The sequence below is a fragment of the Lolium rigidum genome, chromosome 3, assembly GCF_022539505.1.
Source record: "Lolium rigidum isolate FL_2022 chromosome 3, APGP_CSIRO_Lrig_0.1, whole genome shotgun sequence".
NCBI classification, from domain to species: domain Eukaryota; kingdom Viridiplantae; phylum Streptophyta; class Magnoliopsida; order Poales; family Poaceae; genus Lolium; species Lolium rigidum.
The window spans coordinates 1,533,315-1,557,115 of record NC_061510.1 but is presented as its reverse complement, the minus strand read 5'-3'; the positions used below and the strand labels follow the sequence as shown (position 1 = coordinate 1,557,115).

The window sequence follows — 23,801 nt, the reverse complement described above, 5'->3', positions numbered from 1 at the left end:
ATGAGGCGTTAACGAGCCGTACGTAGTAGCCACCGGTCTCATAAGACTGAATTTAACCCGATAAGGAAAATCAGCCGGAGGAGCCCTCTGAGCCTCTTCAACGCCAGATCCGGGGCCAGCGCCACCCCGCCCTTAAAGCGGCCGAATCCCCCACCATCTTCCACAAACATGCCGTAGTCAAGACCGTCACACTCCAAGAGCAGCCCATCCTTGCCGCCGCGCCATGACGCAGCGCCAAAACGAAGCCCCTCCAATGGCTTGGACTCCACAAGCCTCTCGCTGGCGTTAGCAACACATCCGACGAGCAGGGACATGGACTGGGAGACCATTATTCCTAAGACCACCATCAACATCTGCCCCACCAAGACGTTGATAGAGGAACCTTGAAAACAAGAAAACCAAAAACTACAACACACACAAACGAGAACCAAGCCTCCCCTCCCCCTCGCGATGCCAGAACGGCAAGTGGAGGGGAAGGGGAGCGGTAGACTCGCCGGCGAGAGAAGGAGCGAAGAAGAACCTGGAACCGCTCCTCTGTGCGGTTGGAAACGAACGGTGTTTTTCTCGTGTTATCTCTTTTATGCGGTGGTGAGGAATGTTAATTTGGTCGGTTGGAGATTAACGATTAATGGATAAATTGATTAATTAATGGATTTAAATTAGTTAATAGGCTGATAAATGAGTTAATCGGTCAATTAGCGATCCATCGAGTAGCGATTAATCAGCCGATTAATCACTGGATCAGGAGATTTTCTTGAACAATGGTTTTATGTGTTCCAAAAGATGACTCATAGTTAAAACAAATTACTCACGATTTTTCATATTATTCCGCGTAGTATGTTTGGTCAAAATCAATCTTTATATCTTTTATCAAGTATAACTGATAAATATTAATATCTACAATTTAGAGAATTGAAAGTATATTTAACTATGATTGTTATAATGTTGATTTTCCATTGTAGACACTTACACAGTTACACGTGTTCGTATGTAGTTGGTTGAACTTTATAATGTTTGACTTTGACTAAATCTAATATGGGGATTAACATGGACTATAGGAGTAATCTTGCATGCACCAGGGTTAAATTTCTGATATTTTGGAGATTTGGTCTTGTTCAACAATTCTTAGCAGCTGGGAATTGACCTTGTTGGATATCTCAACAATCTTTATGTAGTAGGTTCTTTATAATTATTGTGAAAAACTGTAAATGCATGTTCCCATCAATTTTGTTGTAAACAATATACTAGCATGTAAGAAATTTTCAGCCTCTTTAATATGAAATTAAGATCTCCACCATACATGTGGTTCAAAGACTCGAGGGAAATCCTAATGTGCCGCCACATGTCCCCTCCTAGCGCCCTCCTCGTGGCGGTGTCAACGGACCCTACCTTCGATGGTTGTATGGGAGAGCGCGCGGTGGACGCGCGGGCAGAGTGGATCTTTTGATGTAGCGAGAGTCTTCGATGTAGCATAGTTGAGTGGTGGTGTGTGTTGTGTGTCGCTTCAAGGCATGAGTGGCGTTGTTGTGCAAGAACAAGGTTGTTGGGATAGAGGCCTAGGGAGTCGTTGGCGTGATGTGGCCACAGATTGATCGGTGACTGTAGTGTGGTTCTGATGCCAGTGAGCGTGGATCTGGTCCCAGGAGAGCTGCAACTACGTGATTCTTGGAGTTGTAGAGCATATGGAGTGGAGGCTTGGGCAAGATGGTGTTGCATCATTACGGTGCGGGTGATGGTGGTGCCCTGACGCGGTGTCGCTCCTGGCTGCTAGTGTGCATCAGCGAGGAGAATATCGGACGGTCTTCCTAAGGGTGATATTAGTGTCTTTCGTCGGTGATCTTCGTGGATCACTCACCCAGAGGTAATGGTTTTGGACATTGGAGAAAGAACTGTTGCGTGCCATAGCATTCATGACGTTTTCTGTTTAGCTTTGGTGGGGCGTGGAGTTGTGTTCAGGCTTAATCCTGTTGGTGGTGTGTGGGATCTCATCTAGTTTTACCTTATTTAACCGAATAACTCTTCTTAACTAGTGGAATAAAGAATTTTTTTACCACGTTTTAAAAAGTAACTTCCACCTTAAAAATTGTCAGTTTTACGGTACCTCTTACTACTCTGTATGCGATGAGTAGTTGTAAAGTGGTTGAAATTAGGGTTACTTTAGTTCCTCGGATGTTCTTTTTAGCATCTGCGGATATCTTCTCCCTAGAGTCATGGTGGACTTGGCCAAGTTCAAAATCATGTTCATCACCTAGTTTGAATGCTAAAAAATCTCATTTGTGCATTGTGGCAGAAAAACACGCACGGTTTGGTTGCCAGTACATAGCATGAGTTTTTTAGTACATTTTGTTTTAGCAAACTAGTTCATCTTAATCCAGTCTAATCTACACAAGCATGGTTATATTCGAGATAAATTGTACATGAAAAAGATGTGCCTCGAAGTTGTGATTCCAATCCCGTGATCGGTTAATAATTTCATTGAGTCTTTAAAGCACGGTTTCGTGTTCCCTTTGAAGCTTATTTGGACGAATTTTGTCCAATTCATGGGACACGGTCAACCATTTGAAATTTCCTTCTAGAAGTGGTTTCACCACACCGTTTCACACAACTTTTGTGTTCAATGTTTTCGGTTTTACCATTCATATACGAGTAGATCTGCAATTCTGTACAATGTATTAGGGAGATCAAAATCACTCATCTTCCAATGTCAAAACGAAAAACTAAAAAACTCATGCTATGTACTGGCAACCAAACCGTGCATGTTTTTCTGCCACAATTCACAAATGAGCTTTTTTAGCATCCAAACTAGGTGCTAAACATGATTTTGAACTTGGCCAAACACAGTGAGATGAACTTACTTCTGCAAGAAAATTTCAAACGGTCAGCCGAGTCCCACAAATTTGATAAAATTCAACCAAAAAAGCTTCAAATGGAACACAAAATTGCCATTCAAAAACTCGAAGAAACTCCGAACTGATTGTGGAAATGGATCCGCAACATCGAGACACAATTTTTTCATATAGAGCTTATCTCGAATCAAACAACCGTTACCTAAATCGAAGGGGGCTTAAGATCTTACAAAGTGTGCATGCATAGAGCATGAAGGGTCCACTCCTTGGTTAGCCAAAGCTTGGCTACCTGAAAACGCTTGAATAGAGCGTGCCTCGCATGCTAAATCTTGGGATGCTTTAAAAATCGTGCTATGCACGTACGTGAATGGCCGTGAAACACCAAACGAGATCCAACGCCTGTGAGCAACCCAACTGATCCTCAGATCTCAGTGACCAAGAAAGACACGAGAACCCAACGAGCCATCATGCTCTTTGCGTCATCACCCACAGCGCTGCTGCTACCCAAATCTTGCACGAACAGGTAGAAAGCACAGAAGAGAACTACAGATTCACATTGACTTCGACACAAGGCAAATCATCGATGACGACCGCGCTCTTTTCCGTGGTCGCATCTTCGTGGATTACGCCGCGCTAGCTCGCCGCTGAAAGTGAAACCTCCCATCGCAGAGAGGTAGCTCCGCGTCTGGACAACATCCCGGCTATGGCCGCACGCAACAGTGCGCTACAACGAACCCGCGGCAACCGGCTCGTTCTGGGAAGGCCATTTTCGCGGCGAGTGTTCAGGAAGCGGCGGGCGTTAAACATGGTGCCCGTCGCGGGCGGTGCGAGTCGGTAGCGGAGGCGCGAGGCGAGACAGAGACACAGACCAATTCAGTTTCTCGAACGATCGATCGGGGCGAATTTGATCCCGTTTTGGTTTTCCATCTCCAGGCCGACTCTAATACATACTCCATTACTCCGTCTCCGTATATGCCTAGCAATATATAAGCAGCAGCTCTAGGCCTACGTACCTACCTACGAGAACGTATCCTGTGAAACAAGGGAATCTGTGAAACGGCTGTACCCATATATTTTGGGCCTTTGGATAGAAAAGAAGTGGTCAGATCAACCCAGGAGTGGGACTGCTGGTACATTTTGCAAACTGAACCATGTAGCATCGTCAAATTGCACTGACTGTCCTTTCCAGACGCATAGTCTCCCCTTTCCATTGCCCTCTTCTAAACCGTGTACTGTAGGACTAGATCCATTGTTGAGCCATCTCATTTCCTCACATCTCCCATCCTTATGTTCTTCCATCAGACGAAAATACTATGCGGATTTGGCACGGTCCTTCTTCCTCTAACTGATTTGGGGCGGATGATAGTGTTAGCTAACACTTGCACCACCACCACCATCAGCTGATGAATCACGATGTTGGTTTGGCCCAAAATCATAGGCTTCGATTATGTCTGCATTTACTAGAAGGCAAAGTGTTATCGGCACACTTTCTTTGCCCTTTTCAGATGCTCATTTGACCTTGTATTGTGAGTTCTGCGTGGACTTTTTCTCTTGGATGTGTCGTACTGGATCAGACCTACAGGAAGAGAGGACAGGGGAGAGAAACGAGTGGTTTGTGCGGATTCGGCAAGGCTACCAGGTCCATTGTGCAAAAGAGCCAGCAGCCCATCTTCTAGCGCTGGCTCGTGGCCCTTCATTATTCATCCAAAGACCCATATTCCCCCGGTGCAGATGGTGCATGAGTTATGGCGTTACACAGGATACGTTCTCACCTACCTACCTAAGTCTACACCGTTTGCAGCATACGAAACAACGATGGCCAGCCGCTGCTCCCGGACAGAGTCCATGACGCGCCTCTTGGCGATCCCCGGCTACTCCAAGTTGTGGCTGATGAACCCTGCATCCCCATCGATTCTGATTGAGAAACTGTACTTCCGCGGCCACGTTTGGGACGTCAAGGTGAATGTGTGTGGTTTCAACAAGGGCGTACCCGACTCGGTCGCTGTATTAGTCAGCGCCACGCCCTTCAGACACTCCGCGTCTGGCACCATTATCGACATAGAAATCCTAGACGACACCTGGGAGCACACCGTGTTCCACGAGAAGGAGATACTCGGCAACGACACCTGCTTCAAGTACCTGATAGTGAAGAGGAGCGAGCTGGAGGCGGCGTCCTGTGTCCACAACGATAACATCCCAGTGAGGTGTACTCTCAGCTTCGTCGTCGAACAGAAGAAGAAGCTGCCGCCCGCAGCAGCTGCGGTCAATTGGTGGAAACGGTTTAGAAAGAAGATGCTGCCCCATCTGCCAGTTGCAGAAGTTGGCAAAGAGGTTACAGACCAAGCCTGACGAGGTTCTAGCTACAACGATGGATGAGATGGTCTTGCGCTGGGTCGCCCAACAACAACAAGTCATCGGATTCAGACGTCGCTCCTTTGTTCGTCCCGGCATATGGTTGAGTTGAGAACCTGAATATATTTAGCAAAATCTTCAAATGCTTGTTGTTTTAGAGTTACCGCACTCTCGAGTAACTTCTTTATTCATCACCACACATCGCCAAACCTGAATACATTTTATTGATCACACTCGAGTAACTTCTTTATTCATCCTTCATATATATGTATATATGTATATATATGAAAGCAACTATGTCCATCTTATTTTACTCCCTACATACTTACGTCGGTATTTTGGTTCGGCAGGGGGTCTATAACCAGGAGTGAAATATTTTTGATAACAAGGAGCCAAATATATGCATACTCCCTCTGAACCATAGTAATTAAGTGTCGCTGATTTAGTAAAAAAATACTTATTATGGACTAGAGGAAGTAAAAAATAAATGATTTGCCGTATTGGGGAAGAAACCCAGCAGCGTTGTGTTATTAATAGCGGTAATTGTGTGCACACCAACGAGAATACGAGTACGGACACTCGAACTCAGGCAGGCTGAGAGCTATCAGCAGCTCACTGCTACCTGGCTATACCTTGGTTCACTATGGACTAGAGGAAGTAATAACTGAAGTGAAATAGGGCTACATCGTCTCAGACAGAGAAACTGGATTACCATGACAAGAGAACCAGACCGATCCATTTATCAGATTGGTTTTGTGCGTCAGACGCAGCCGACCTACCCTGCTTTCGTTGCCCGAAGCATTGCCTTGCAGCTTCGCGCCATTTTTTCCTTGGCCAGCCTACACCCCCTAATTTGAATTTGTAGCCTAACTTACCTGAACATCCTTCGAAGGTATGGTATCCCTGGATAAAAAAACAATCAGCGTAACATTCTTATGGGAGTTGGAAATTAAGACATGCATTTCTCTCTCCTTAGATTGCAACTGTTTCTGGCCAAAACTACAACCAATTTTGCCAAAACATGAATGTGATTAATTTGGCCACAACAACAAGATGCTCCAAACCAGATAGATAAACTTCGGGAGGAGGACCTTTTGAATCTTAATGACTTAATCAACCCTCTATATATACGAGCATGCGGATATTAATGGTAGTGCTGTAAATCAAGACCCACTACCTTCTGATGGCCACAACAGCTCCATTTCCATCACACTTCGTAGTGGTCCTCCTTCAGATGATTCAATTAATTTTGCATGGTTAAGGTGCAGATCAAGACGTTCACTAGAAGAAATGCACAAAGTGTCGACGGCTATTCTCTATGCCGACGGCTAAATATCGGGGCCGTCGGCACAGAGCCCGTTCCGGCCAGGGCAGTAGGCAAGCGGTTGGCACACAATGCCTCCGCCATGACGGCGAGGTAACAGCGTCAGGCCTGCCGACTGTAGCCGTCGTCATAGCTATTTTCCAGTTTACCACATTAATCTTAGAAAAATCATAACTAAATCATTATAATTCAGAAAAATACAAATATTATATCAAAATTTTCAAAAAAGGAGATCTATCTTGGAAAAATATGAAACTTGGAATATTGCAAATATCTCAAAAAACCTTCCGAAAAATGAGCTATCATGTGGGATGTTTCATGGCTTTCACGCCGAATGACCAATGTTATGGCTAGAATCGTCGCATAGTTTATGACAATGTGTTCATATTGTGCACACATGTGCATCTTGAGATGGCGAACAATGTTGCTAGAGAACGCTTTCATTTTCGTCGCACCAAAACGCTATTTTCCATTTTCCGAATCCCAAAAAAGGGGAAGTTCTGTGAAGCAACCACCAAATAAAATTTCACAATGGTACCACCCTATTTTTCAAAAATACTAGATCACCATATATACATAATTTCCCAACCGGGGTATCTGAAACATTTCCGTCTACCCCTCGTGAAAACAACAAAATCATGCCAAGTCAGCATGAAGTCGGTCAGATTTGGACTACGGGTACATGATCTAATATGCTATTTTCTCAGAGATCTACTGCAAGTTTAGCGAGGCTCATCCCGAGCTAAGAATCTTCATGCCCACCGTTTTGACCAAAGTGTGAAACGGGAATAAGAAATTGAAGAACGATCAAAACAATGAAAAAACTTCGCGTGTGACATAGCTCAAACGAAAATATCAAACTTGGAATATTGCAAATATCTCAAAAAACCTTCTCAGAAATGAGCTACCATGTTCGATGTTTCATGGCTTTTAGGCCGAACGACCAGTGATATAGCTAGATTCGTGGCATAGTTGTAGGATAACGTTGCATAGAAAACAAAAATTTTCCTACCGCGAACACGCAATCCAAGCCAAGATGCAATCTAGAAGACGGTAGCAACGAGGGGGTATCGAGTCTCACCCTTGAAGAGATTCCAAAGCCTACAAGATGAGGCTCTTGTTGCTGCGGTAGACGTTCACTTGCCGCTTGCAAAAGCGCGTAGAAGATCTTGATCACGATCGGTTCCGGCGCCACGAACGGGCGAGCACCTCCGTACTCGGTCACACGTTCGGTTGTTGATGAAGACGACGTCCACCTCCCCGTTCCGGCGGGCAGCGGAAGTAGTAGCTCCTCTTGAATCCGACGGCACGACGGCGTGGTGTCGGTGGCGGTGTAGAAGTTCGGCGGAGCTTCGCTAAGCAAACCGGGCAATATGAAGTGGAGGAGCAAAGCTAGGGTTTGGGAGGGGGTGGCCGGCCACTCAAGGGGCGGCCAAGCTATGGTCTTAGGGGTGGCCGGCCCCTCCCTTGGCCCCTCATTATATAGGTGGATCCCAAGTGTTGGTGTCCAAGTCTTCGAATAAGACCCGAAACCAAAACCTTCCATAGGAGGGGCAAACCTAGCCCAACTAGGACTCCCACCCAAAGGTGGGATTCCCACCTCCCATGTGGGGGTGGCCGGCCCCCTATGGTGGAGTCCACTTGGGACTCCACCCCCACTAGGGCTGGCCGGCCATGGAGGTGGAGTCCCTTGTGGACTCCACCTTCCTTGGTGGTTTCTTCCGGACTTTTCTAGAACCTTCTAGAACCTTCCATAGAACCTTCCGCGACATTTTATTCACATAAAATGACATCCTATATATGAATCTTATTCTCCGGACCATTCCGGAACTCCTCGTGATGTCCGGGATCACATCCGGGACTCCGAACAAATATTCCAACTTCATTCCATATTCAAGAACTACCATTTCAACATCCAACTTTAAGTGTGTCACCCTACGGCTCGAGAACTATGCGGACATGGTTGAGTACTCACTCCGACCAATAACCAATAGCGGGATCCGGAGATCCATAATGGCTCCCACATATTCAACGATGACTTTAGTGATCGAATGAACCATTCACAAACATTACCAATTCCCTTTGTCTCGCGATATTTTACTTGTCCGAGGTTTGATCTTCGGTATCACTCTATACCTTGTTCAACCTCGTCTCCGACAAGTACTCTTTACTCGTACCGTGGTATGTGGTCTCTTATGAACTCATTCATATGCTTGCAAGACATTAGACGACATTCCACCGAGAGGGCCCGAGTATATCTATCCGTCATCGGGATGGACAAATCCCACTCGTTGATCCATATGCCTCAACTCATACTTTCCGGATACTTAATCCCACCTTTATAACCACCCATTTACGCAAAGTGGTGTTTGGTGTAATCAAAGTACCTTTCCGGTATAAGTGATTTACATGATCTCATGGTCATAAGGACTAGGTAACTATGTATTGAAAGCTTATAGCAAATAACTTAATGACGAGATCTTATGCTACGCTTAATTGGGTGTGTCCATTACATCATTCATATAATGATATAACCTTGTTATTAATAACATCCAATGTTCATGATTATGAAACTAATCATCCATTAATCAACAAGCTAGTTTAAGAGGCATACTAGGGACTTCTTGTTGTCTACATATCACACATGTACTAATGTTTCGGTTAATACAATTATAGCATGACATATAAACATTTATCATAAACATAGAGATATAAATAATAACTACTTTTATTATTGCCTCTAGGGCATATCTCCTTCAGTCTCCCACTTGCACTAGAGTCAATAATCTAGATTACATTGTAATATACCTAACACCCATGGCATTCTGGTGTTGGTTATGCTTTGCCCTAGGGAGAGCTTTAGTCAACGGATCTGCTACATTCAGATCAGTGTGTACTATGCAAATCTTTACTTCTCCATCTTCGATGTACTCGCGAATCGAGTGGTAACGCAGCTTGATATGCTTCAGCCTCTTGTGTGACCTTGGCTCTTGTGCATTGGCGATGGCACCCATGTTATCACAAGTAAATGATTAATGGGTCCAATGCACTAGGAACCACACCGAGCTCTACAATGAACCTCTTCATCCATACCGCTTCGATGAAGCCTCCGAAGCCGCTATGTACTCCGATTCCGTTGAAGACTTCGCCACCGTGCACCGCTTCGAGCTTGCCCAGCCTATCTGCAAGCACCATTCAATATAAACACGTACCCGCATTGTGACTTAGAGTCATCGGGATCGGTGTTCCAACTTGCATCGGTGTAACCATTTACAACGAGCTCTTGGTCACCTCCATAACAAAGAAACATATCCTTAGTTCTTTTCAAGTACTTCAGGATATTCTTGACCGCTGTCCGAGTGTTCCATTCCTGGATCACTTTGATATCTGCTAGTCAAACTAACGGCATGTGCTATATCCGGTCTAGTACATAGCATGGCATACATGATAGATCCTCATCGCCGAGGCATAGGGGATATTACTCATCCTTTCTCTTTCATCTGCCGTAGCCGGTCCTTGAGTCTTACTCAAGACCTTGCTCGGTAACATAGGTAAGAATCCTTTCTTACTTTCGTCCATTCTAAATTTCTTTAGAATCTTGTCCGGATATGTACTCGCGATAGCCCTATTAGGCGTCTTGATCTATCTCTATAAATCTTGATGCCTAATATATACGATGCTTCACCAAGGTCTTTCATTGAAAAACTATTATTCAAATAACCTTTTACACTTGCTTAATAGTTCTATATCATTCCCAATTAATAATATGTCATCTACATATAATATCGGGAATGCTACAGAGCTCCCACTCACTTTCTTGTAAATACGAGCCTCTCCATGACACTCGTATAAACCCAAAGTCTTTGATCACCTTATCAAAGCGTCGGTTCCAACTTCTTGATGCTTGCTTCAGTCCATAGATTGAACGCTGAAGTTTGCATACTTTGTCGACATTTTTAGGATCGACAAAACCTTTGGGTTGTACCATATACAACTCTTCCTCAATGTCTCCATTAAGGAACGCCGTTTTGACATCCATCCGCCAAATCTCATAATCGAAAAATGCAGCTATTGCTAACAAAATCCTCACAGATTTTAGCTTCGCTACAGTGTGAGAAAGTCTCATCGTAGTCAACTCCTTGAATTTGTCGGAAACCCTTTGCGACAAGTCGAGCTTTATAGACGATAATATTACCATCGACATCTGTTTTTCTCTTGAAGATCCATTTATTCTCGACAGCCTTTCGGCTATCGGGTAAGTCTACCAAAGTCCATACTTTGTTATCATACATGGATCCCATTTCGGATTTCATGGCTTCTTGCCATTTGTTGGAATCTCGGGCTCATCATTGCTTCTTCATACGTCGCAGGGTCCTCATCATTGTTATCCACAATCATGACATTTAGACAAGGATCATACCAATCGAGAGTGGCACGTTCCCTTGTCGATCTGCGAGGTTCGGTAGTTTCCTCGTTCGAAGTTTCATGATCATTATCATTAGCTTCCTCTCGTTGCCGGTGTAGGCGGTACAGGTACAACTTCCGATACTTGCGCTACTCGATCAACGAGTATAGATTCATTAATCTCATCGAGTTCTACTTTTCTTCCGAGTCACTTCTTTAGTGAGAAATTCTTTCTCAAGAAAGGTTCCGTTCTTTGCAACAAATATTTTGCCTTCGGATTTGTGATAGAAAGTATACCCTATAGTTTCCTTAGGGTATCCTATGAAGACGCATTTCTCCGCTTTGGGTTCTAGCTTGTCCGGTTGTAACTTCTTTACATAGGCTTCGCAACCCCAAACTTTCGAGAACGATGACTTAGGTTTCTTATTAAACCATAATTCATACGGTGTCGTTTCTACGGATTTTGATGGTGCTCTATTTAAAGTGAATGCGGCTGTCTCTAATGCATAACTCCAAAATGATAATGGCAAATCAGTAAGAGACATCATAGAACGAACCATATCTAAGAGAGTTCGATTACGACGTTCGGATACACCGTTTCGTTGTGGTGTTCCCGGCGGTGTCAATTGTGAAAGTATTCCGCATTTCTTTAAATGCATGCCAAACTCATAACTCAGATATTCACCTCCACGATCAGATCGTAGAAATTTTATCTTCTTGTTACGTTGATTTTCTACTTCACTTTGAAATTCCTTAAACTTCTCGAAAGTTTCGGATTTATGTTTCATGAAATAGATATACCCATATCTACTCGGATCATCCGTGAAGGTTAGAACATAACGATAACCACCGCGCGATGCTACACTCATTGGTCCGCACACATCGGTATGTATGATTTCCAATAAGTCGTAGCTCGCTCCATCATACCGAGAAAATGGAGTCTTAGTCATTTTTCCCATTAGACATGCTTCGCATCTATCAAGTGACTCAAAGTCAAGTGATTCAAGTAATCCATCAGTATGGAGTTTCTTCATGCGCTTCACTCCAATATGACCAAGACGACAGTGCCACATATAAGTAGAATTATCATTCAATTTAATTCGCTTAGCATCAATGTTATGTATATGCGTATCACTACTATCGAGATCTAACGAGAAATAAGCCATTCTTTTGTGGTGCTTGACCATAAAAGATATTATTCATAAAAATAGAACAACCATTATTCTCAGACTTGAATGAATAACCGTCTTGCATTAAACAAGATCCTGATATAATGTTCATGCTCAACGCGGGTACAAAATAACAATTATTTAGGCTTAAAACTAATCCCGAAGGTAGATGTAGAGGAAGTGTGCCGACAGCGATCACATCGACTTTGGATCCATTTCCAACGCGCATTGTCACTTCATCTTTCGGTAGTCTTCGTTTATTCTTTAGTTCCTGTTTCGAGTTACAAATATGAGCAACCGAACCAAGTATCAAATACCCGGTACTAGAACGAGAACCGAGTGAGATAAACATCTATAACATGTATATCGGATATACCTTCTTTCTTCTTCTTGACAAGGCCGCTCTTCGGATCAGCCGGATACTTGGAGCAATTACGCTTCCAGGTGTCCCTTCTCCTTGCGATAATAGCACTCGAGCATCAGGCTTAGGGCCGTTCTTAGGTTTCATAGTAGGCGTGGCAGCTTTCTTGCCACCCTTCTTGAATTTTCCCTTAGACTTGCCCTGTTTCTTGAAACTAGTGGTCTTGTTGACCATCAACACTTGGTGCTCTTTCTTGATCTCAATCTCAGCGACTTTTAGCATGCCAAAGAGTTCGGGTAACTCCTTGTTCATGTTCTGCATATTGTAGTTCATCACAAAGTTCTTGTAACTTGGTGGCGTTGATTGAAGGACACGATTAATCCCCGATCCGTTAGGAATCACTATTCCCAAGTCACCGAGTTTCTTCGCATGCCCGGTCATGGCGAGCATGTGCTCACTAATGGAGCTGCCTTCTTCCATCATACAGCTCGAAGAAATGTTTCGATGCTTCATAGCATTCCACGGCCGCATGAGTCTCGAAAATAGTCTTTAACTCTTTCATCAACTCATGAGGATCGTGGTGCTCAAAACGTTTTTGAAGATCGGATTCCGGATCGCACAGGATGGCACACCGAACTTGAGAGTACCGAGTTTTCCGAGTCTCGTAAACAGCTTTTACTTCATCGGTTTCAGTTCTGCGAGAGGGTCACCTAGCGGTGCATCAAGCACATATTGCAGATTTCCGCCGGAGAGGAAGATCCTCACATGACGGAACCGGTCGGTGAAGTTGCTACCGTTGCTCTTAAGCTTTTCTTTCTCTAGGAACTGGTTAAAATTGATTGGGGACGCCATCTCTACAACATATATTTGCAATAGTTTAGACTAAGTTTATGACAAATTGAGTTCAAATTTTAATTCAATATAATTAAAAATCTAGGTGAACTCCCACTCAAAACAATATCCCTCGCATTGTCTTAGTGATCACATGAACCAAATCCACCACACCATAGTCCGATCATCACGAGACAAGGTGTAATTTCAATGGCGAACACTCAAAGTGTTCATCATATCAATCATATGATTCATGCTCTACCTTTCGGTATCACGTGTTCCGAGACCATGTCTGTACATGCTAGGCTCGTCAAGGCCACCTTAGTACCCGCATGTGCAAATCGGCTTGCACCCGTTGTATGCACTTGTTGATTCTATCACACCCGATCATCACGAGATGCTTCGAAACGACAAGTCTTGGCAACGGTGCTACTAAGGATGAACACTTTATTATCTTGAGATTTTAGTGAGGGATCATCTTATAATGCTACCGTCGCGATCTAAGCAAAATAAGATGCATAAAAGGATTAACATCACATGCGGTTCATATGTGATATGATATGGCCCTTTTGTCTTTGCGCCTTTGATCTTCATCTCCAAAGCACGGATATGATCTCCATCATCTTCGGGCATGATCTCCATCATCGTCGGCGAAGCACCAAGGTCAATGGCGCCGTCTTCATGATTGTCCTCCATGTAGCAACTATTACAACTACTTTGAAATACTACTCAACATGAAATTTAAAGACAACCATAAGGCTCCTGCCGGTTGCCACAATACAATAATGATCATCTCATACATATTCATCATCACATTATGGCCATATCACATCACCAAACCCTGCAAAAACAAGTTAGACGCTCTCTAATTTGGTTTGCATATTTTACGTGGTTTAGGGTTTTCGATATAGATCTAATCTACCTACGAACATGAACCACAACGTTGATACTAATGTTGTCAATAGAAGAGTAAATTGAATCTTTACTATAGTAGGAGAGACAGGACACCCGCAAAGCCTCTTATGCAATACAAGTTGCATGTCGAACGAGGAACAAGTCTCATGAACGCGGTCATGTAAAGTTAGTCCGAGCCGCTTCATCCCACTATGCCATAAAGATGCAAAGTACTCAACTAAAGATAACAAGAGCATCAACGCCCACAAACCATTGTGTTCTACTCGTGCAACCATCTATGCATAGACACGGCTCGATACCACCTGTAGGATAACGTTGCATAGAAAACAAAAATTTTCCTACCGCGAACACGCAATCCAAGCCAAGATGCAATCTAGAAGACGGTAGCAACGAGGGGTATCGAGTCTCACCCTTGAAGAGATTCCAAAGCCTACAAGATGAGGCTCTTGTTGCTGCGGTAGACGTTCACTTGCCGCTTGCAAAAGCGCGTAGAAGATCTTGATCACGATCGGTTCCGGCGCCACGAGCGGGCGGCACCTCCGTACTCGGTCACACGTTCGGTTGTTGATGAAGACGACGTCCACCTCCCCGTTCCAGCGGGCAGCGGAAGTAGTAGCTCCTCTTGAATCCGACAGCACGACGGCGTGGTGTCGGTGGCGGTGTAGAAGTTCGGCGGAGCTTCGCTAAGCAAACCGGGCAATATGAAGTGGAGGAGCAAAGCTAGGGTTTGGGAGGGGTGGCCGGCCACTCAAGGGGGCGGCCAAGCTATGGTCTTAGGGGTGGCCGGCCCCTCCCTTGGCCCCTCATTATATAGGTGGATCCCAAGTGTTGGTGTCCAAGTCTTCGAATAAGACCCGAAACCAAAACCTTCCATAGGAGGGGCAAACCTAGCCCAACTAGGACTCCCACCCAAAGGTGGGATTCCCACCTCCCATGTGGGGGTGGCCGGCCCCCTATGGTGGAGTCCACTTGGGACTCCACCCCCACTAGGGCTGGCCGGCCATGGAGGTGGAGTCCCTTGTGGACTCCACCTTCCTTGGTGGTTTCTTCCGGACTTTTCTAGAACCTTCTAGAACCTTCCATAGAACCTTCCGCGACATTTTATTCACATAAAATGACATCCTATATATGAATCTTATTCTCCGGACCATTCCGGAACTCCTCGTGATGTCCGGGATCACATCCGGGACTCCGAACAAATATTCCAACTTCATTCCATATTCAAGAACTACCATTTCAACATCCAACTTTAAGTGTGTCACCCTACGGTTCGAGAACTATGCGGACATGGTTGAGTACTCACTCCGACCAATAACCAATAGCGGGATCCGGAGATCCATAATGGCTCCCACATATTCAACGATGACTTTAGTGATCGAATGAACCATTCACAAACATTACCAATTCCCTTTGTCTCGCGATATTTTACTTGTCCGAGGTTTGATCTTCGGTATCACTCTATACCTTGTTCAACCTCGTCTCCCGACAAGTACTCTTTACTCGTACCGTGGTATGTGGTCTCTTATGAACTCATTCATATGCTTGCAAGACATTAGACGACATTCCACCGAGAGGGCCCAGAGTATATCTATCCGTCATCGGGATGGACAAATCCCACTCGTTGATCCATATGCCTCAACTCATACTTTCCAGATACTTAATCCCACCTTTATAACCACCCATTTACGCAGTGGTGTTTGGTGTAATCAAAGTACCTTTCCGGTATAAGTGATTTACATGATCTCATGGTCATAAGGACTAGGTAACTATGTATTGAAAGCTTATAGCAAATAACTTAATGACGAGATCTTATGCTACGCTTAATTGGGTGTGTCCATTACATCATTCATATAATGATATAACCTTGTTATTAATAACATCCAATGTTCATGATTATGAAACTAATCATCCATTAATCAACAAGCTAGTTTAAGAGGCATACTAGGGACTTCTTGTTGTCTACATATCACACATGTACTAATGTTTCGGTTAATACAATTATAGCATGACATATAAACATTTATCATAAACATAGAGATATAAATAATAACTACTTTTATTATTGCCTCTAGGGCATATCTCCTTCAATAGTTTGTGATAATGTGACCATATTGTGCACACATGTGCATCTTGGGATGGCGAACAATGTTGCTAGATGAGTCTTTTATTTTCTTCTCACCAAAAAGATATTTTCCATTTTCCGAGTCCCAAAAACGTGGTGTTTTGTGAAGCAACCACCAAATGAAAGTTTCACAATGGTAACACCCTATTTTTCAAAATACTAGATCACCTTAAATACATAATTCCTAACCATGGTATCTGAAACAGTTCCGTCCACCCCTCGTGAAAAAAACAATTTCCTGCCAAATCAATTGAAAGTCAGTCGGATTTGAACTACAGGTACATGATCTAATGCACATGATTTTTTCTAAAAATCAATTTCTGGTTCAAAATATGCTATTTTATCAGAGATCCACTGCAAGTTTAGCGAGGCTAATTCCCGAGCTAAGAATCTTCATGCCCGCTGTTTTGACCATAGTTTGAGATGGGCATAAAAATTCAAAAACAATCAAAACAATGAAAAAATCTTTGTGTGGTGTCATATTATGTGATGTAGTTGAAAGGAAAAAATATCAAACTTGAAATATTGCAAATATCTCAAAAAACTTTCATGTTCGATGTTTCATGTCTTTCAAGCTGAACGACCAGTGATATAGCTTGATTCATGGCATAATTTGTGATAATGTGCCCATATTGTGCACACATGTGCATCTTGCGATGGGGAACAATATTGCTAGAGGAAGCTTTCATTTTCGTCGCACCAAAAAGCTATTTTCCATTTTCTGAGTATAAAAAATGGGGTGTTCTGTGAAGTAACCACCAAATAACAGTTTCACAATGATACCACCCTATTTTTCAAAAATATTAGAACACCTTACATACACAATTTCCCACCTGAGGTATCTAAAACCTTTTCGTCCACCCTTTGTGAAAAAAGACAAATTCCAGCCAAGTCAGAAGGAAGTTGGTCATATTTGAACTACATGTACATAATATAATGCTCCATGATTTTTTTGGAAAAATCAAATTTAGGCTCAAAATATGTTATATGTATGTTATATTTGGATTCCTCTCATTTTTCTGATCTATTTGGACATATTATTTGTCAGATTCCAATTTACATTTTTAAAGATATTAATTATTCCATATTAAATAGAAAAGGAGAAAAAATCATTTTATTTTCATTTGAATTCAAGATAAATATTACTTATTCATTTTACATAAGTAATTGTTTGGAATTCAAAAAAATAAAGAGGTGTTCATCAATGAATAGGGGTTAATAGGATTGATATGGTAGTATTATCAACAATATGTCATTTATTTCATGGAAGCTCGTCCGGAAGGAACAGAGAAGTTAAACGTGCTAGGGCTGAAATATTGTGAGGATGGGTGACTAACCGGAAAGTTAGAGTTAAAATGATCCATGTGAGAGTAAAAAAATTGAAAAAAATTGATTTTTGTTTTTGAAAAAACTCGAGCCAGAATTGACAAACGACCGTTATGACGGCTTCACCGTCGGCACATGATGCTTTGCGGACAGCCGACCTATGCTGACGGCAAATGGACCTGTGCCGAGACCATATTGTGTCGACGGCGTGGCACCTTAACTGGTTCACATAGTGGTTCGACATATTGTTCCATTGGACGAAGAATTAGAACGAGATATAAACGCAAATCCGTAGTTGAATGTTTTATAACAAATGCAAAAGATGCGTTCTTAAATGCAAAGCAACATAATTAGTTAGATGTAGGTATGGATATGTCAGTTCAGCAGGAAGAACATCAATAGCAAGATGAACCCATCCTTTAACTTTACCGACTTCCTTTGCATGAGGTTCCAGCTGATGTGCATTTCCTGCATAATCTTAGCATGCATCAAAATCTTGAGCCCATTCCAAAACTTCAAGAAATACAAGGTCCTCTCCGGTGAACCTAACAAAAAGGTGAATCCTCTTCTCCACTAAACGTTGTTGGTCGAGGTGGCAACCAAACCTTCACACAAGGTTGGGGCTATAGAGGGAGATCCACCAACTTGAACTCTACAGTAATGGATTAGTGAGAAAAAACATGACATCCTTTTTTACGGAGTGGTTCGGGCCAACGGATGCTAGTGCTTGGGTTTGTTCCCTTTTTTTACTTCTCAAGCTATTTCAAAGACAAATGCCTCTCTTTTCGGCTGTTGCAAGCACATCTCATCTTCATGTAAGGGAAAGCTCGATGGTGCCCATTATCCAAGTCTTGCTGGTAGTACTTTTGTCCAGAGATTCAGTTTCGAGCCAACAATTCTTACTTGGACGACTTAAACCGGATCAAGACTCAGTTGAACAAAACTTCATTCATGGAACTAATTGTTCTCTCTCGATGGTTCATTTGGAAGACTAGGGCTTAGTTCCTTTTTTTCAACTTAAAAGATAAGTTGTCCCCTCCCTAGCTTCTCCCATAAGCCACCCGGTTTGTTACTTACCAAGTAATAAGCCATGAGGCTTATGAGAGAAGCTAGGAAGAGGGCGTTCTTATTTCTAAGCTGGCAAAAGAACCGGGCATAGGAACGCAAAAAAAAAATCATCTGGCCCAATCTATACAGAGCAATGCTACATCTACAGGAGGAATTTTACGGGCTAGCACTTACGGGATGAGATGGAGGCAGGTGATTTGGTGCAGTTTTTTTCCTTCCGTGTTTTCAGGATCGTGACGCACCCACGAATTCACCACGTCATCCCGTAGAAGTATTCCCGTAGAAAATTTGCGTAGGTCTAGGATTATTGATCTATACATATGTAGAGCAAAAAAGAAGAATTAGGTTTGCTAAACAATTGAGCAAACAGAAAGACCTACTCCCTCTATTTTTTAAAAAAGGGTCGCAACTTTTTCTAGATACGGCTGAATCTATAGCTAAAACATGTCTATGTACCTCCGTATTTAGATAAAGTTGAGAAGTTTTTTTAGGAACGGGGGAGTACAACTTATTTGCAGCTTGGTTGCATAAGTTTTTTTTTTGTGAAGAATCTACTTAATTCCAAACCTAGCACTTAAGTCTTAAATTTGAGCATGTGAAAATCCTTCCAAGAAGACAAAATGACCCTTGTGCTGGGTGGTTTTCCAACAACCGTTCCATAAGTTGGCAATCTTGTGTCAATTGTTCATGGTTTTGTATATTCTCCCGTGCTCCCTTTTCATAGGCAGGAAGCATGGATGTATTCACCTACCGGAAACATGAATCTGCAGCAACCAGCATTACCAGCTTCCAATCATGTGATCATCCGGCCGGAGCAATCCTTGGACGCATGCATCACATGATAATTGACCCAGCTCCACGGACTTGTATTAGGGCATGTACAATGGTGATATTTTAGCAGTGCCACGTAGGATAAACGCTGATGTGGAAGAAAGAGAAAGATGAAAAAAGACTTTGCCTTCTCTTAGCTAAGAGATCATCTCTTAAGAGATCATCTCTTAGCATAATCTCTCTTTCACCACAAATTTAGCATGTCTCGTTACCAAAGATAAGACTAAAAAACAACCCATTGTACATCATGTTTTATTGTTATATCTAGATTACGTGGCAGCGTTAAGATAAAACAACCTTATCAACCATTGCACATGCCCTTATCGCTCCAACTAGTTTACACAGGCTAATCTAGACCGCAATGCGTACAGGTGTCATGCAAGTGACACTACTCCGGTGCACGTCGCGGCATTGACATGGCGCCGCCCGGAGAAAAGTATTGTGTGCCCAGCGCCTGCAGACACGGAGGCCCTGCAGACACGGAGGCATGGGTACGAGCCCCGACAGCAACCGCACGGGATCGATGTTCCTTGCGATCGCCGGCAGATCGATATGCCTCGATCCGACGCCTCACCAAGCAACATAGCCTTTTGCAGGATTCAGGCTTCACCTGCACGCTCGCATGAATCGGCAAGATCGATCTCGCACCGACGTAGTTCACATCAATCAGTCAGTCAATCACCATCCATTCGTTCCTGTTTAGTCTTTGATCTTAACAAATCACCATCCATCCCGGACGCGACCAAACCAGAAAGTTTGGTAGGCTCGTGTGCTTTGCTGCCTACCGGCTACCCACGAGCAGCCCTGCGCGGATCACGGCGTCATGCCGTGATCGTGAATCAAGCTCCCATCTCTCGCTGCTCCGGCGTGTCGATCGCCGGAAGCAACATTGCGCACAACGCATGAGAAATGCTACTTGTATGCCACGCAACATTCACAGGAAACGTATGACGAATTGACGATGCATTACAGAGATTTTAGTCAGGTTCAGGAGCCACAGGTTTCGTCTGGTCACGGCACCGGAAACCACGCCATGCCATGCCCCGCGACGCGGGCGTATGTTTCCATCGCATCGGACGGCAACAATTCCCGAGGTCCAGTGGTGGGAGTTTACGAACTGTAGTTAACGTGTCAGTAAGTACATGCTCGGCGCAGTGCGCAGCTACGTGGACGTCATCTGGCTAGCAGCTCGCCCGATCGACTGCTGGAAGGTAGATGCTTCTGCTTCGACGAAGCGTGCGGGCGGCCGTCGCCGGACCCGGACCCGGACCCGGCGAAGAGCTCCTCCCAGACGTCGGCGAAGGCGAGGAGGATGAGGTGGTGGTGGCGCGGCGAGTTGAGCGACAGGAACCGCTGCAGCAGCTCCCGCAGCTCCGCGCCGCCCGTGATCCCGTTCTCCGCCACCATCTCCGCCATCGACCGCCGGAACTCGCCCAGCGGATCCTCCGTCTCAGTCACCACCGCCACGCTCTCCTCCTCCAGCCGACCGCGTCCAGGTCCAGCTGCTGCATATGCCGATCCTCCGAACACCTCGCTCGTGCCCGTCCGGTGCCGCCGCGGCGGTGGCGGAAGCCTCCCGCTGCACCGGCACGCCTGCGAGCTGCGGTAGGCGCTGTCCTCCCGGTCGCGGATGCCCAGCGCTCGCACGCCACGCTCCAGCTCGCGGAGCTGCCGCAGAAGCGCGTCCACGCTCGGCGCGCCCTCGGCGTCTCGGGAGACCGGCGCCACGGCCGTCGTCGTCTTTGCTTCGGACGCTGGCTTCGACGACTTCGTCAGCGGCTTCATGGCAGCCGAGGAGAGATTGCCGGCGGCGACGCACAGCGACTTGGAGTCGCCGCAGCCCCACATGAACCCACCACCGTCCTTCCTCTTCTTCTTCGTCTTCACGGCCGGTAGTGGTAGACCCACCGCCGCGCCGGCGCCTCGACGTGTCGTCGCTTTCATACTTGGGTTCAGCGCACAATGTGTGTGTCTGGCTAGCTATAGCTAACTTGGAGGGACAAACTAGAGCCAGGGCTTAAGAAGAGCCGGGTGAAACTGCAGGTTAGCGGCAGCACTAGTGTTTCTTCTTTTGCGCCCAGTTTAGTGGCGTGTGCAGAACTGCAGACCGACACACTCACACTCAAGTCTCTCACACGTAGCATAATTCCAAGCAACTAGATTTGATGGAACAGAAATTAGTGGTATCAGGCCAGTGACTGGTAGGTGGTCTATGTCAGTCGTGTGGTAAATCGATTGCCACCAGGAGTAGCAATAATAATGAACGAAGTGGAATGGATGAAACCGTGCATCAGCCGAGTCAGGGGCGGCCTCAGAATTTTGTGTACGGATATAAAAATAGTGATAATATTTATTGTATGGACTAAAGTTAATAAAGAAGTAGAGTGTGAACTAATGATCACCTCATCTGTGCTTGAGAAACCCTCACAGTGAAAACATACTTACGTGAAACATATGAATTTACTAAAATACAAGTATTAAATATGTAACTTTGTACAAATTTCTAACTATTCTAACTAATAGAGTCAGCGGGCAAACATAAGAATAGAAGAAACACTATATGAGCTATCTATAAAGAAAAAAGCGTGCAAAAGATTATGTTAGAAAAAGTAACGAAAAGCAACAATTTGAGGGTTTGAACACTCAACCAACTGATAAGACCATGTCTTACAAACTACTACGTGGTGAGCTACTTTATATTTCGGTCATAATATGCTAGTATGTTTTACTATACATCTCACAGAACATTAACACAGTAGTATTTTTTTAAGTTTTTTTTTGAGAGAGTAAAAGCTTTGCCCCATTTATTCATTAACAAGAAGTTTAAAGTTGATTACAAACCCGAGCCAAACTCGGACAGACAAATTGACAAAACGATCACTCTCAGGGCATGATAGAACCCAAGTGCTTGGCACCTGCCGCGCTTCAGAGACTTGACTCTCCCTTAATATTAGTTACAACAATGATCGGTATGGAGGAAAGCAAAACACTCGCGCGTTTCGTTCCTTCTAAATCTCCCAAGAAACAAACATGGATATTATGTATTCAACTGAACACCTTTGAATTAATGTGGGCCCGCCCTTGAGCCGAGTGCTGGCGGCAGGGTTTGTGAACTGACGGGAATTGCCGTATCAGTTCCGGATGGGATCGACCTGCTGAATTTCTGCCGAGTACTGCACTTGCGTTTCCTTGCAGTGACGTCCATCCCCACGAGGAGTATGCAGTTAAACATGTATCTTGTTCTAATTAAGCCAAGTGAAACTGAGCGGCAGTATAGAGCAGCAGTAGTGTTACTTCTTTCGGTTCAGTGGGCTGTTCAGAGAGAGACACACACATAAATCCAAGTAACTGGATTCGATGGACCAAAAGTTAGTATCACGCCATCGTCTGTTAGGTGGTCAGTGTCAGTAAATCGATTAATTATCACTAACCGAGATCACCTTTGTAGCACAAACCGAGACGACAAAAATTAGTGTTTCAATCAGGACAGTGTGACCGGTTGCTGAGAGGACATGCATTACCTATCTGTTCCGCGTTCCGGATGGGATCAACAACCCTGCTAATTTTCGGCGAGTTCTGCACTTGCGTTTTCTTGCAGCGATGTCCATCGTCACGACTCACGAGGTGCCGTATGTTTGCCCGGTCGACGCAAGCGAAACCCCAAAGCGGACGTAAGCTACGGGCGAGAAAACTGCAAAGCCAGCAATGGCGTGCTCGCGTTCCGCGCTACTTGCACCCTACCGAACGGAACAACAGACAAGGGAAACGCCAGCGGAAGGTGTCGAGACGAAGCGACGGGAGATTTGGATGGGCGTAACCGATCTGATTTCTGGATCAGAGGTCCTATTGCTGCCTCAAACTAAGGTGAGATGCCTTGGAAGAAACACTGTGCTGGAACACGGGACGTACGCCAGTTTGTTTGTTTGTTTGTTTCCTGTCACATTCGAACTGGCGTCTCTCCTGTGTTCAACAAGACGGAGGTTACCAAACTTTGGCATCGCACTACTCCTGCAATCTAATACAGTGTAGATTAAACGAACGCAAAGCATGTGGTTAGTGTTGATTAAGTATCGATGGGTTCCACTCGGGCATGATGAGTTGATCTACTCACATGAGAGACGGCAGGCCAGACAGCAGGTGTAACAGAAAACTTCTTTTAGCGAGTAAAAGAAGAGGGAGATCGATATCGAGAACATCCATGGCTGCTTCATTCGAGTGTATGCTTCTTTTGTGAGCCTCCCTTTTGACTTAA

General features: G+C 44.4%; 1 protein-coding gene across 1 annotated transcript; it reads right to left on the bottom strand.

Annotated features, from left to right (window-relative positions):
- Positions 1-20,722: 20,722 nt before the first annotated feature.
- LOC124703549 (transcription repressor OFP8-like) lies at positions 20,723-21,493 on the bottom strand. The gene has a single exon (XM_047235764.1). The coding sequence runs from the start codon at positions 21,491-21,493 to the stop codon at positions 20,723-20,725; it is 771 nt and encodes a 256-aa protein (XP_047091720.1).
- Between the last annotated feature and the right edge of the window lie 2,308 nt (positions 21,494-23,801).

Coding starts and splice junctions, on each gene's coding strand:
- LOC124703549 (XM_047235764.1), bottom strand. CDS start 21,493: ATGAAAGCGACGACACGTCGAGGCGCCGGCGCGGCGGTGGGTCTACCA.